The sequence below is a fragment of the Rhinolophus ferrumequinum genome, chromosome 4 (genome assembly GCF_004115265.2).
Source record: "Rhinolophus ferrumequinum isolate MPI-CBG mRhiFer1 chromosome 4, mRhiFer1_v1.p, whole genome shotgun sequence".
In the NCBI taxonomy this organism is placed as follows: domain Eukaryota; kingdom Metazoa; phylum Chordata; class Mammalia; order Chiroptera; family Rhinolophidae; genus Rhinolophus; species Rhinolophus ferrumequinum.
The window spans coordinates 8,625,791-8,642,053 of record NC_046287.1 but is presented as its reverse complement, the minus strand read 5'-3'; the positions used below and the strand labels follow the sequence as shown (position 1 = coordinate 8,642,053).

Here is a 16,263-nt window from a genome sequence, read left to right as displayed (position 1 = left end):
ATTATTTTTAAGGAGGGTGCAGCTCACAGTGGCCCATGCGGGGATTGAACTGGCAGCTTGGTGTTGTCAGCACCACGCTCTAACCGGCTGAGTTAACTGGCTGTCCTTTAATGATCACTCTTTACTGTGCAGAATCTGTTTTCGTTTCAGGAACACAGTGATCGGGACAAAGAGTGGATCATGGGAGAAAAAGCATCAGGTTAGGATTTAGCACATGGGAATTCCAGTCCTGGCTCACTTTGGGTCCAGTTATTAAGATTCTTTGGGTCTCAGTAATCCCATCTTCAAAATGAGGGGGCACTTTGTCAGTGAATGTTACCAGTCTACATTTAATTAGTAATGAAAATCATTAGTACTAAGAGAAGGATTTCCCAATTAGTTTTATACCCTTTGCCTTGTCTTAATTATATCACAGTGGTGAGGACAGTCATATTTTTTCAAATAACTGGGAGTTGGCTCCAATCTGTAAGCTTCTAAAAATAAGTTGATTAAGGATGCTAAAAAGTGACTGTGAAGAAATGGATTTGTTTGGCAGTAAATCTATTTCTCTATAATAGAAATAGGTGAATTATCTGCTAAATGCAATAAATGATGGGGGAAATAATTTCTTAGAAAATAGTTCATTCCATATTTATTTTGACAATAGTCTTAATGCTTTATTAAGCATTAAGCTAGTTTTCCAGTGATGTTAAGCATTATGAGAAGCTCGGGTGGATGAACAGTTACAGGAAACCAGCGACTGCTTTCCAAACCTCATCACTTTTCTGCCCCAACACCAGCACTCCAAAGAAGCACAAAACACTTACGACCCAGAGGACGTGTAACTTGATGAAAGTCTTTCCTTTAATCATCTAGAGTTTTGGGGATACTAAAATCTCCCTACCAGCTGTCTGAGACACCCAGCAATTCACATTGTTATCCAAATTGGCCAGATCTAAGGAATATTATTATACTAGGAACATTTAGGACATTAGAATTTTAAAGTGAGCTCATTATTTATATCAACAGATGAATGCTTATGATATGGGTATGTATTTTTGAAGAGTACCTGGAAATATTAATAATCATACAGACATAATTAAGTAAAACTATAGAAACAAATGTCCATATTACCAAAAGTGATACAATTTACTAAATGTCATATCCAGGAAAGCATTCCATTATGCAATTTTATACTCCTACTGGTAAGATTTAAATGTAAGATTGCCAAAGAATACCACAGATGGGAGTATTATCTAAATACAATTATTTAATGGATTCTCCTCTAAAAATGTTTATAAAGATCCCACCGAAATAAGGCAATCTGGAGTCATTAAGGTTTGCTCTTTTAGTTATTGCTATATTTGACTAAACTACCCTAGTCCGTTTATCATTTACCAGGAGAATTTTTTCTTCAGTTTTCTTTAGTAGGGCTGGCACCATAGAAGTGTCACTGGCCAGCAGGGTTAACTCTCAAAGCTAGTTTATTATGAGGCAGCTCTTCAAGACTATACAGGGAACAACTGTTAACTCCTCAGGAGAGGTGCACAAATCCTGCCTTATGGATATGAATTCCAGATCGTGTCAGAGACTAAAGGCACAACAAGGGAATCACAGGTGGTGTGATTTTGGGGACACAGAAGGGAGAAGATAGGAGTGGTAAAGACCAACAGAGCCATGACCCAGGGAAGGTCTGGCAAACAACTAACCCGACCGCACCGCACAATTCTTCTCTTGGTGTACATGCTAATAGTTAGTGAAAATAATAACAGCGGGGCCTGCTTCCCTCCTCCCCGCTCCGATTCTAAATGTCTTGACTGCGAGGCCGACAGCCGAGGCTCAAGAGCAGGCGCCTGCTGAGGCGGCCTTCAGATTGGGACAGGCTAATGCGTTCAGGCCCATGGGTCACGTCCACGCGGCGTGCAGCTCCATCAGGGCCGGGAGTGGGGGCGGAACCGGCGAGCCAGCAGCACGGGAAGCTGACCGACAAAGGCTGCTGGTCAGACAAGCTGGACGGGGCGGGCATGGGCCGGGCAGGTGGATGTGCACGGCGGGCGCACGGAGGCCTGGGCGGGCGCGGTCTGGGCAGGACCCCGACGAAGCTTGTCCCCGCGTGGGAGCTGCCTCATGAGCAGGGGCCCCCTTTAGGGGACCTACTGTCGCCCTTGGTAAGGAGGTTACAGAATTATGAAATATTTCTCCTTAGCAGATTATGTTCGTCTGCTGTCTCTGGATTCACCATCACGGGAGAACCTAGGGATTTCAGGATTTAATGTTCTTACACTGCTGTTGCTTCATTTCCTACACGTGGTTATCTTCCCTTAAGGCACCGTCTAGCTGAGCGCTGTTTCCACTACCTATGCCAATAAAAAGACTTAGTAAGACTGGGGTGAGAGTAAGGTAACGGATATGCTTTTCTCAATAAATCTGCTATCCTTTCTTACTCTTCCTTTGGGGGGCCAACTTTTAAAATTTAAGTATTACATACTTGTAATACAGTGCATAAATCTTGCATGCAGTGGTCAATGGACACTAAACGTGAACACACCCTGGCCTCACAAACCTCCACGGCCTCTCCTGGACCCCACCGTCCCCCTCCCAAAGGCAAGCCTTTATTCTGACTTCTGCCACCATCCATGAGGTTGGCCTGTTTTTGAACTTCATAAACACGGCATCATATGCTACGCGCTCAGCATTGTTCCTGGGAGACTTACCTGTGTTGTTCATTGTCTTTCATTGCTGCGACAATAGTCAACCGTATGATTTTGTCATGGTTTGTTTATATTCTCCACTGTGTTGTTTCCAGGTTGGGGCCGTTATAAATAATGTCCCATGAATATTCCTGAACGTGTCTTTGGGAGCAGATAGGTGTGTATTTCTGTTGGATGGAAATCCTGGATATGATCAGCTTTCGTAGATACCGCTAAACAGTTTTCCAAAGTTTCTTTTCCAACTTACATTTCTGCAAGCAGTGTACGAAGGTCGTTTTGCTTATGTCCTCACCACCACTTGATACTGACAGCTTCTTCTTCTTCTTCCTCTTCCTCTTCTTCTTCTTCCTCTTCTTCTTCGTCTTTTCTTCTCCTCCTCGTCCTCCTCCTCCTCCTCCCCCTCCCTCTCTTGCCCCCTCCCCCTTCCCCTCCTCTTCCTCCTTCTCCTTCTTCTAAATTTTAGCCACTCCGGTGGGCATATAGTATATTGCTTTCCTTTGTACTTTTATTTGTAGATAAATGAATTACTTTTGGTTCTGCTTGTCCTTGATATTTTCCGGAACATAAAACAGTTGTTTTTGTTTCTGAGAAGAGAAAGCATGTACTAGCCTTTTGATCCAGAACTACTGGGCACAAAGGCATTTTTATAATAGTAGCACTATTTGTTAGTTTTCAAATATGTAACTTGCAGATAAATATGAACAGATCATTTATTATCTACCATCAAGCCAGCCTACCACTACTTGGAAACTCAAAGCTCAAACAGAATAGATGTGGGAGGGGCAGTGGGTTGGGGGGTGGTCTCTTTAAAAATGTACTGTGGGCCGGGATGGAAGTACTTTTTATTTTGGACTCTGTGTTTTATGGGACTCATTGAAATACTTCTTTAAATAGTAAGTTCTTACTGTATTTAGATACGTGCTTTTATTTATAACAAAGGGCCAAACATGTTCTTTCTTGTATGTTCCTATTGCATGAAGTATTCTTATAAATATGTCCATCTGTTTTGTATTATACAACAATTCATACTGATGAGAATTCATTATATATAAATCTAGGTTTCACTAGTAAAAGGTGTATGTTACAGACTTTCTAAAAGAGAAATATAGTTTTATTACTTTCACAGAAAGAATACAGACTAATTGAAATGCTCAGAGGATGATGTATTCTGATTAATTCATTTTCTGGGAAATAATTTGTTAGCCAGAAAGTACACACACTCACACACACACATACACACCTGTGTGTGACAGTGAAGACATTAGGAGGAATAAATCTGACAAAAACCAATTATCTTGTGGTTTGTGACAGTCTTGTGATTTCAGCAATGAAAGTATTCTGGTTAATCTTCAGTCTTCACTTATTTGGGTTATGGTTAATTAAGACTTCCAAGATCTATAAACTCTACAAACAAGCCAATTTTCTATTATTCAGAATTTTTTTAGTGAAGAGATTAGAAAGATTTAAGTAGCAATATTTGCAGAAGGCATATACATTCTACAGACTAAAGCATATAGATGATCGTCAATGAAAAACTGTTGGGTGGATCAATATGTATAAACAGATGTTTGAGGAGACGTGGGAGCAGTGATTCTTTTCTTAAACATCAGCTCCCATTATTTGAACATTTCTCCATGTTCAACCAATATATATACTTTGTATGCTATTAATCTGTACCATTTTGAGCAAAAAAGTTATGCTAGATTAAGGTCAATTTTGGTACAATATTTATCAACAACAAAGTATAAATCAGTGGAAACAATAAAACATTTATCCTTGTGGTACTCAACATTTTGACATAGTGAAAATATTTTACTAAATGCCTGCTAGCTGCTTTACATAGTGAAACAGTGTTTCCAAGAAAAGAAAAGATACAGATCTTCCCATTTCAAAGAATTCCCCGTTTCCTGAAGCAACATCTCATTGCAAGGGAAAACAGTGATTTGTGTGTTTAACAAAGACGATTCTGGTTAGGAGAGTTTGTACTCTTGAATGCTGATGTGAAACTAAACTATTACTTTGGATGACAATTTATTGCCATTTTATAATTAGCTTTCATGAACAAAAACAATTTCATGTCTTTCCTTCAAAGGAGCTGGGACTACACCTCTCAGTGTGCCAACATAACAGGCACCTCAACTTCACAGCTCAAAATGGAGCCCCAGCACCCCCTCACTCAACACAGCTCTCCCCAAGGGCAACCCCGTCCTCCTCTTTGACTCCTCCTTCTCTCACATCTCACACCTGGTCTACTGGCAAATCCTCTCAACTTCCGGGAGATCTACCCATCTCCACACTGATCCCTAGTCCAACCACCCTTTTCTCTCACCTGGACACTGCAATTAGCCTCCGAACTGGCCTCCCTGCTTTAACCCTGGACCCCTGACATTCCCTTCTCCACACAGAGGAATCTTTATGAAAACACAGCATATGTGCAAGAAATGCATTTTAAAATACCAGCATGTTTAAGTGTTTAAAAAGCCTGATGGAGCTTTTATTTTCTCTATTTTTAGGAATGAAATAGTACTTGTCTCTTTTGTACGTAACTTAAATGATCATGTTCTTTGTTTGCTTCCTTCTACTTTTCTATATCAACTTCTTGATTTTTGTTTAATTTGTGAGATAATAGGAGAATTTAGGCCCTGTTTATTATGAGTAAATTCACTATTTTTTATATTGTGTATTTTTTCAAAGTTATTATTCTTGATATTTGAGTTTTCTTTTAAACATATTTTACCACAATTATTTAGACCTGATTCTGTGTTTAACTACTTCCAGTAATGCTTTTACAGCACAAATTTCCCATTCTTAAGCAATTTTGACTACCCTCTTATACATGAGTATACTCGTATGTGCATATATACGAGGTCTGACAATTAAGTTCGCGAACTCATCCTAGAAAAAATGCTCCATACCTCATTGCTGAATATCACTACAGTTACCTTCGAAGTACTCCCCTTGGGAAGCTATGCACCGATGCCAGTGCCTAGTCCACCCTTGAAAGCAATTTTGGAACTCTTTTCCTGGAATGTCTATCAGACCTGTCATCGTATTACCCTTGATGTCCTGAATGTCATCAAAATGTTGTCCTTTCAATATTTCCTTTATCTTCGGGTAAAGAAAGAAGTCATTGGGGGCCAGATCAGGTGATTAGGGAGGGTGTTCCAATACAGTGATTTGTTTACTGGCTGAAAACTCCCTCACAGACAGTGTCGTGTGAGCTGGTGCATTGTCGTGATGCAAGAGCCATGAATTGTTGGTGAAAACTTCAGGTTGTCTAACTTTTTCACGTGGCCTTTTCAGCACTTCCAAATAGTAAACTTGGTTAACTGTTTGTCCAGTTGGTACAAATTCATCATGAATAATCCCTCTGATATCAAAAAAGGTTAGCGACATGGTTGCAACAAGTTCGCGAACTTGTTAAACCTCGTACGTATGTGTGTACGTATGTGTATATATATTTACTTCAAAGTTATTTTCAAAAGGGCTACTTAAGTGACATATATTTGAAGTCTCTGAGTATGTGAAAATGTCTTTCTGTCTCCTTTGTACTTTGGCTGAGTACAGACTCTTTGGTCATGACTCCCCCACTACTCCCACAAATCCTGCAGACATTGTCTCACTATCTTCTGGCATTCAATGTTTCAGAGACAACTAATGCAAGATTAATTGTTCTTTCTCTGATAATAGCTTGTTTTTCGTCTGCTTGTGTGCTTTTAGGACATTTTCTTTGTTTTTGAAACGTTAAAACTCCATGAGGCTGGTGGAGTGCTGGTCTCTTTTCATTAACTTTGCCGGGTACTCAGTAAAGACGAGTGATCCATACATTTAGGCCAGTGTTCAGCCCAGCACACTTTTCTTTTGTTATGACTTTGATCAGTGTCTGTGTGTCCTTTTTGGTGTCCTCTTTGGTCCATGTATTTGCTGAGCACTTACCATGGGCTGGGCATTGTTTGACCTATTGGGATGGTTCGTGGCTCTGTATGTTAGCTCTCTGCTCTGTTTTAATTGCTCAGCTTTCTTACGGCTTCAACCTCTGTAATAACAATTCAAGTTTTCCATTCATGTTAGTACTTAGACTTAAGACTGGATCGATCTGTTCTTTCTACTTGTAATGCAGATTTCAGTTTGGGCGCTGCATTCTTAGTTTTCTTATAATTTTTCCTTACTGCATCTATCTCCCTTGTTATTTCTGCTTGCATCTTAGCCAGATCCTTTTAATTCCATGTCCATTTCACATACTTGAAATTTCTTTGAATTCTGGGAACACAGAGCAGATGTTTTCCAAACATCTGGTGTTTTCTGAAGAAAATATTCTAGCCCAGGAGCGTCTTCTTCCTCTACATCTCAAATGCTTATTACTAGTCTGCCTCACTGCAGACTAATTTCATAGATCCCATCGTATTTCATTTCTTGGTGTCCTTATTCTCGAATGATGAGATGGCTGAACAGATGAGATGGGTTCTCCTTGGCTGCATTTACTCTTCACTTTGTTATTAGACTGCCCCTTGAAGATTTTAAACTGGTGTTAGTAGCTGACCCGAATCTACATAAGTAAAGACCGTCGTCACAGCATAAGAACTTCATCTCCCCATAATTTCTTATTTCGTTTGGAAAGGCCATTGCAGTGGGGCCATTTGGCATGTGTCTGATCTAGTCTTCAAGCCAAGTGTAAGCGCAGGCTGGTCTGGCCCCTTTCCCAGGGTTAGTCCCCACCCAGCTTTCTGCTTGTTGCAGCCACTGCATAAAACCCAGACTCCCCCAGCCCATGACTCCCCCAAGGCTGCTGCTTTCAAATGCTGCTGCTTGGCAGTGACAAAGTGTAGGTCAAGTGACCTGCTTCTCAGCAGCTCCAGGCCTTTCTCTTCTGTTCCCTGCCTCTCCACGTCAGGGATGCTACCGTGATTCTGCTGGGTCGACTGCACTCACACGCTGGTGATGCTATTTCTCAGGAAGGTTTTCAAGGTGTCTTTGGTCCCATCATTCAGAGAGGTCTCATCACGCTCTGTGTAGCAGACATTCTTCAAAGCTTCTTGCATGTCACTAGTGCTCTTCCCTAATGGCTACTGTCGTATCGGTTTGTCACCGTGTACAGCTTTTTCCCATCTTGATCATTTTAAGGGTCATCCTGGAAATACTGAGTTAGATGCCTTGGGCCCTCGCAGCCTGCCGGTCAGGACGGTATTTCTAGGCTGTGAGCAGGTGAAGTCGCCCTGTCATGGCCACTGATGCCATGTGCTGAGTGACGAGCCGTTCATGTGCTAAGAGAGTCCGTCCCTGGCATTCTGCTGCTTGCTCCTGAAATGCAGACACCCCCAATATGGCTGTCATTACCCGTCCTCTCTCTCTGCTCTGTACTCTCACCCTGGCTTTGGCTGTTCCGCTACACAGATGACCGTAAAAATACAGACATGGATCTCTGTAAAGATACCACCCTTTCTGGTCTTAACCTTGGTCCTGAACTCCAGATTCACATCTTCACATTCTTCAACTATCATGCTGGACATTTTTACATAGGTGTCTCGGTGGTGAGAAAACAGAATAACATCCAAACCAAACACCTGCTTTCTTCATAGGTCTCTTCTCTGTCTGGGTTTCCTATTTCTGTCCTCTAGGGCTTGAAACCATCCTTCCACCCCTACCCTTAGAAGAGAAATGAAACCAAGCTTATCCTTCCTGGTCCAGCTCACATGACATTTCCTTTGTGAGTTTGCCCTAACTGTCCAGCTTAGAAATTACTTGCATATTTGTCTACATCATTGTAGCACTTTGTTTAAAACCTTTCTGTGGCATTTATCATATTGTGTGTTCTATTACAGCTACACGTGTGTCCTCTTCCCTACATTAGTTGTTGAAAGCAAGAACGCTTAGGGAAAATATTCAATAAATATCTACCGGACGAAACACAATTATTAGAGATTAAATAAAAGGAATGGGGAAATGCTTTCCGATCTTTACAGATGAGCAAAGTGGGTGCTCAGAATAAAGTCAAGTTCCTTGCCTGGCCCCTGCCTGCCTCTAAGCCCCGACTCCCTGTGTGCATTTCACACAGGGTGGTATCCTGCTCACACCTGAGATGGGCTCTCAGCTCACACCTGAGACCACAGTGTCCCGCCTTGTCAATGCTGTGCCCACTGCTGGGGTACTGTTCCACCCTTCTCTGTCTGGTCGAGACTCATGTTCCTTCCCGCCTCAGCTCACATAGCCCTTCCTTCAAAATCTGTCCTAGACGCCCTTTCTTCTGGACTTCCACTGCTTCCCATGTGTCCCTCTACGCAGACACCTCCCATATTAAATGGAAACGACGTGGTCAGGCACCCATCTTCCCCACCCTGAGACTAGAACCTTCCTGAGGTCAGTGACAGTATCTTATTAGCTTTGTGCCCTCAGTGCCAAGCACAGTGGGGGTCACATGTCAGTGTTCAGGAACATGTTTTATCTATCTGAACACCAGCTCAGTTTTGAAGCACTGAAGGGAAAAACAGGAACATTCGTGGAGCTATCCTGCAAGCCAAAGCAGTCAGAGAAAGGCTAACTCCGTTTAGCCTGAGGATGAAATTACTGACTATAGATCAGCAAAACACTGGAGAGAAGGTGTGGTGAAAATCAGTGGCATTTGTAGGAATGGATATTTTTTTTTTGCTGGGGAATGCTGGATTCAGAGATCCAGGTTCTCAACCAAGTGTAACTGAGGTTCTTATAGACTCTACTGTTCTAATGAGAAAACTCTTGCTGCGGATCCATAAAAGGTCAATAACCAGGACTCATATTCACCTAGAATCTGGCCAAGAAGCAAAGGAAGGTCAGAGAGTTCTTAATTGAGAAGAATGAAACATGTTACACCAGAGGCACATGGTGAAGCGACCGTGACATGAGTGGTAGCATTTTCTGTTCCTCAAATCTCAGTCCAGATACCCGGACTCCATGCGTGGGCCTGAACTCGTGCTTTGGGAAATCATCTCAGAGACGGTCCGCTCATTCCTGGCCAGATTTAGTGCAGTTGACCAAGGAAACACCCATGGTTACTGGGAGTACACGGCAAGACAGCTGGAAGTTATTAGTCAATCAGAGACGCAGGACTGGCAGAAGATGGCAGGAAGGGACCAAATCAAAACTTTCTCATTTTGGTCACACTCTGAAGATTCTTATTGCACATGAGGCCAAGAGCTGTGTTTTTTACTAGCACTATCTCTGGAAGTTGAGGACTCGGTGGCCCTCCTCAGTGACACCTCTGTGGATTAACAATAAAATCACTTGAACAAGCTGGGTTGGCATTTGGATCACGACGCAGACTGTGTTATGAGCATGTGTAAGAATTATACTTGCTACAGAACTGCAGAGTTGGAAGAGGACAACAGAGACCTGGCAGACGACAGGGACCTGAGCTTTTGGTTCAGACGCTTGCTTCATGAGCTGCATGACCACAGACAAGTTACGCCATCTTTCTAATCTTCAGTTCCCTCATTGTAAGGCGGGAACAATATATCTATATTTCATAAGATTGTGAGACTTGAGATGACTGATGTGTTTCAGTTTCCTTATCTATCAAAGGTAGAAAGTACTTACTAGTTATTTTAAGAATTAAACAGCACAATGAATGTAAAATACTTGTCTGGGTGCTGGGCTGGCCGTGCTGCCTGATGAATACAAGCGAATACAATGAAAGGGATGATGAAGCTCATTTGCCTGCAGAGAATGCCGTCTGCGAGGCATAGTTTTACATGGCTTCCATGTACCATCTGAGTTAATCTTCCTAATGGCTCTCTTCTCTGTCATGCCCATTTTGCAGAACCCAGGCTGGAAGGCTCCAAGGCTGGTACTATTAGCCAATAAGCTGTGGTGATGATGATGGTGATGGTGGTGATGGTGGTGATGATGGTGATGGTGGTGATGGTGGTGATGGTGGTGATGGTGGTGGTGGTGGTGATGGTGGTGGTGGTGGTGGTGGTGATGGTGGTGGTGGTGGTGGTGGTGGTGATGGTGGTGGTGGTGGTGGTGGTGGTGATGGTGGTGGTGGTGGTGGTGGTGGTGGTGATGGTGGTGATGATGGTGATGGTGGTGATGGTGGTGGTGGTGGTGATGGTGGTGGTGGTGATGGTGGTGGTGGTGGTGATGGTGGTGGTGGTGGTGGTGGTGGTGATGGTGGTGATGGTGGTGATGGTGGTGGTGGTGGTGATGATGATGGTGATGATGGTGATGGTGGTGGTGGTGGTGATGATGATGGTGATGGTGGTGATGGTGGTGGTGGTGGTGATTGTGATGATGATGATATGTAAGACCTGGCCTGAGGCAATTGCTCAATAATTGCCTGCTATTATTAAAATGCTGGTATTATTTGTAAAGATTTCTAGAGATGGAAGTTCTACATCCATTTGAGGCACCTTTTCAAGGGTTAAATCATGTCTATTCCCTTTCTGACATCTTAAAACTCTTTCTTGTTATTACTTAAGCCTAATTGTTAAAATTTTCAGATTTCTAGGAAAGAGGGGAATAAAAACCTTGCTGAAACTCTTTGGAAGGTTAGTAACCCCAATCACTTTATAGATTTTTTTATAGGTGCTGATTTCTTGTTTTCTATCTATTTAATCTTATTTGTCCTTTTCCTTGAGCCCATCACAGTGTCCTTGCATTTCTCTATTTGATCCCTGAAAGCAAAGCTGGACTGTTTTCTGATGCTGGTGCCATCACTGTGGCATTTAGGAGAGAGTCATTCCTGGGTGCTAAGGCTCATTCCAACCCAGGCTCACTTGGTGTCCTGCTGTTAGAAGTCACAGGACTAGGTCTGACTTCTCTTCCTTTGGCTGCTCGTGTAAACGTAATCATTTCTGTAAAAGGGTTCATCTGAGGATGAAATGGGATGATGTTTGCAAAAGGAACTATAGCACGGTGCCCCATCCAATACCCATCGAGACACCGACTAATACCAGATGAGGATTCAGATCCCCTCAATTAAAGATGCGCCCTTGTACCCGTCTAGTGCTGTGTCCACAGGGGACAAACCAGTGCGGTGCGCACGTTCTCACGGCATCCACGCCCATTCCCGGTCTGGTCTCCACGACTGCCAGCCTTGTCCCTTGCCGCTGTCCGCCACCACGTACATGCTCTCCTCAGTCATGCTGAGCAACTAGCACTTGTACACGCGGTGTCCTGTGTCTGGAATGTCCTGACTCCTCGAGCACCTGGGAAAGTCCTCAGCACCTTTCAAGTGTGAACTCGAGTGTCACATCCTCCGGGAAGCCTTTCCTCACCCATCCCACACACTGTGCACATACTTCTCTACAGAGCTTGGGAAACTTTGCTTCTTTATCTTCCTTGAGTTCCTTCTTTGAGGGCAGGGGCGACATTTTATTTTTCTATCCCTAATGCCTGGTGTGCATCAAGGACTGAAGACGTGGCTGAGTGACTGAACCACAGTCATTTTTCAGTCTTAGCACAAGCACCGCCTCCCATCACCCTCATGTCCTTGAATCGTCCTTTGGCTCTTATTCACCTCTTGTCTTGCCCGGGAGCTCAGAGCCCACCCAGCAGTTGCCCTCAGTATTCATGGCAATACACTCCTGTTAAGTGAGTGACTGTAAAAGAAAATCCAGCTATTCGGATGTTCACACAGTTTATATAAAATCTTAAGCTGTTTTACCCTAAATAACTGTATATGGATTTCTTAAAAAAGCAAATGATGTAATTCTTACATTCCCCAGATTTTGAAATTAGGAACTTAGGTAATCATTATAAAGGTCTTTTCCTTTGCTCTTGGAAATGACAGAACTTTTCCTAACCTCCTGATGCAATCTAGATCTTTCAAAAAATGGAGCTTTCCCACAGTTTTGGGGTAAGGTGGTAGATTAAAACTGCATCAGAGGACTTCTTGCCCCCAATACTTAGCAAATAATGCCCTCCCCCCCAAAAAAAAGAGTAACCACAAACAAGAACCAAAGAGGGAAAGGGTGTAACTGAACGTAATCAAACACTTCTTGGGAAGGACACTAAAGATTCCCGGACACAGTGGAGAGGCCGGCACAGCTTGGCTCCTAAACCCCTTCCCTTCTCCCCTGAAAGGAGACTTCTCTCTCTCTACACAAAACAATCTCACTTCATTTGTGATTGTAGAGAATACTTAGCCCTTCCTTAGTTGTCTGTGCAGAACACGATTTCAAATGTAAAATCTCCAAATAACAAACTTTGCTTAGGAAATACTGAAGCATCTTAATCGATCTTTTTAGGGGCAATAACATTAAGTGGTATGGAGGCGATCAGTCTGTGAAACTGCAAAAATGTAGGCAACAGAGGGGCTGGGTAAGGCGGGAGGAGGGGAAGCCAGGGGCACAGAAAATAAGATGCACAACTGGGACGATGCAAAATGCCCCTGGAGCCCTCTAGTCAATGACAGAAGTGGGATTTCTAGGAAGAGAATTCCGTTTGTGAATTTCTAGTGGTGGTGGGATGCTCGCAGGGCTTATATGTGGAGAAGCAGGAAGCAGGATGTCTTTAAGGGCTGCTGGTCAAATCACTGCTTCCTGGACAGGAGGAAAGGGGAGGCCAAAGCTTTTTCCCTGGAGAACTCAACTAAGAAAGCCATGGGTGACCCCCAGTTTTATGCAAACATCTTGGCATTGATCAATGTTTTCTGACTGACTGATGAGGGATTGGATGATTATTTTCTGGGCCCAGATTACTTTCTGGATCCATAAATGGGGGATTACCTGTAAATTATCCAGGATGATTCGGAGGGAGTGCACCTGCCTTCGAACAGCGCCTGAAAACTTTTCGTAGGTGGTGGCATCGTATTCACTCATTTGGATCTCCTTTAACCTGAAATCAAAGGGGGCAAAAAAGAGAACAGCTGAAATCATGTATATGTGGGTCTTTTAGCTCCACTTCATTCATCTGCCACTAGACCTGGAGCAAATTCCTGATGACTCAGGTCGCTTTGAGGAGAAAAGGCAAGTGGGGATGTCTCTAGCCAGGAGTTTCAAAGGAGGGGAGAGTCCAGTGGCATGCTGGATGGTTAACAAATTGCCCTTCAGGACAAAAAAGAAACAACAACCGCCCCAATCTGTAGTATTTGCTGATTTCCGTGGTGTAAAAAGTCCCACCATAATGGATTTCAAGCTGCCAACAGTGAGTTCACTGAGCAGTGAAGTGGAAAGAAATGCACACAGTTGGCTGTCCCACTACTGTGATACCCAAAGATGCATCTCGGTGTTGGCAGGGGGTCAGTTCACGTGGCAGGCACCGAGGCGAGTTCCCATGGGTTGCTTTCTAAGACTAAGGACGTATATTTGGCTGACCAAGATAACAACATTTCAGGTCCAAGGAATGTAATTTGATGTGTTTCTAGGTAAAGTACAGGGTTTTCTGAAATTGCTAACTGTGCACTTCTAATAGAATAATTGTGCTTTAATATAATAGTGGCTTTGAAATTCCATCCTCCAAGTACAATGCTCCTTTTCATCCTTTCTCATCATTTGCTTCTGCTGTGGCCCCGTTAGTGGTCCCTGGAACTCATCATGTGCTTGGACCTTGGAGCTCTCATGCGGGCTTCTCTCCCACAGGGAGTGCTCTGCCTCTTCGCCTACCGTAACTCCCACTTACTCTTCAAAACGCAACTCAACGGTCACCTCCTCTAGGAAGCCTCTTCTGATTCCCAGGTCTGTCTTCTATGCTCTCATAGCACTTCATACTTATCCCTATAAGGGCACCTACTGCCTGTCTCCCCAACCAGGCTCTATGCTCCCTTGGGTACGGACTCAGTCTTTCTCATCTTTATACGTACAGTACCTAGCACAGTACCTAGCACAAAATCAGCACTCAAAATAAGCTGACATGAATGACTGAACTAAAAATAAGACTCAGAATCATTTAAAATGCAGCATCTTAAACGAATCATAGGTAGAAGGTTCATTCACTGAGTGAACCTCTCATGGGTTTTACGGTGTCCTATTCATAACACATTAATTTGATTACACATTTCTATAAGCTTCTGTAACTGTAAAGGGTTGCCTGTATTAGGACAGTGAGAAATGAACGCATAGGTCAAAAGCCTAACTACAACACGGCGTTCTAAACTGCTGCAGGTGTGTGTCTATGCATGTGCTGCAGGCATGGATCCCAGGTGTATAGCAGAAACTCTTCTCTACAGTATGTTTTCATCACCTTGGGCCAGAATGAGAATGAAGGGTCTCTGCTCCTCCCTGTCAGGCCAAGCACTGGGAAGAATCCATCCGTCCGTCAGGGGGCAGAACACTTACTAGAATCACATAATGTTACGCCTGGACCACCATGGGGCAGGTTTGCGATCTCTGCCCTCCCACTCAGCTGATTAACTCAGGGAGAGGAACAGCTGGGTCAGGTTTCCAGACCCAGCTCGAAAGCCACATCCTGCAGCCTTGCTTGATCTCTCCAGTAACACTGATCATTCCCTTTCACATGTCTCCTACTGTATCTACTAGAGAACTGATATACTTTATTGCTTTTAATAGATATGTTTATTTCCCTCTATCATAGTGTTTTCAAACTTTATTTTCCATAATAGGAAATATGCTTCAATACATTGAGGTACAGTACACATAACTGTGTGTGTGTGTGTGTGTGTGTGTGTGTGTGTAACTGAACCAAAAATTTAGTGAGAAATACGTTTCCTACATGATGCTCCCTGATATTTTCTTCTGTTCCTCTGGGAGAAGGAACATATCTTATGTTTTTTCTCTGAACCTGTAGTACCTAGCACAATACCTGGCACACAGTGGCACTCAATAGTTTCAGTTGCATAGCACTTTGAAAACACCGACTATCAAAAGGTAGATAATATCTGAATGGTTGTTCCCTGAGGTGACACGCCAAGGTGCCCTTCTACATTTACTCTGTGTTCTGAAGAATGAAAACGAGTATGTGTCCAGGACTTGACCTCCTAACAATACTTCTTATGTGTAGTTCTGGCAAACTCTTAAACCGCTCTATAAATTCTCATTAGATGAAGTTATGTCTCAAGTATCAGGCTGACAGGAGCTGGGAACAATGAATCCTACAGGATACACTGACTACCTCTTTTATTCCGAGGGGTCTCATGTGCTCTTTCCCAAAGAAGGGAGATTAGGACTCTTCCAAAGAAGGGAGATGAGGAAAAAAATGTAGATACAGCTTGTCCTTAGCAGGAGGAAACACACACACACACAGATACACACACACACGCACCACCACCACCTCTCCCCCCACCCCCCAAGGAAGGAGCCAGGCAGTTAGTTGGTAAGCCGTCTCGAGCAGAATGGTCTTCGTAGAGAGTTCACAATTAGCTCCAGTTATAGGGCTACCTCTGGCACCATCATGTCACACCCCGAAACACACCACATGCTGTTTTAATTATGAAGAAATCTGGAAATCATATTCCAGGTTGTATCAGCTTTCACAAATATCACCTACCAGGTGTTCCAAAGTGACAACAAGTTCTGCAAGATGAAGACTAAAGCAGGGCGTGAGGAAAGAAAATAGGAAATTTCAGCCTCTGGAGCAGATGAGCTTCCCAGGGCTCACGCTCAAGCCCACAAAACGAGCTGAAAAACATGTCTTTCTGCTGCTT

The 16,263-nt window shown here is 43.3% G+C and overlaps 1 protein-coding gene across 1 annotated transcript in view; it reads right to left on the bottom strand.

Moving 5' to 3' along the window:
• Nucleotides 1-16,263, bottom strand: part of VWA8 (von Willebrand factor A domain containing 8) — a 299,559-nt gene that overhangs the window by 25,737 nt on the left and 257,559 nt on the right. Inside the window, exon 40 of the mRNA XM_033104113.1 lies at nucleotides 13,391-13,499. Coding sequence (XP_032960004.1) covers nucleotides 13,391-13,499 — 109 coding nt within the window. The remainder of the gene's footprint in view (nucleotides 1-13,390; nucleotides 13,500-16,263) is intronic.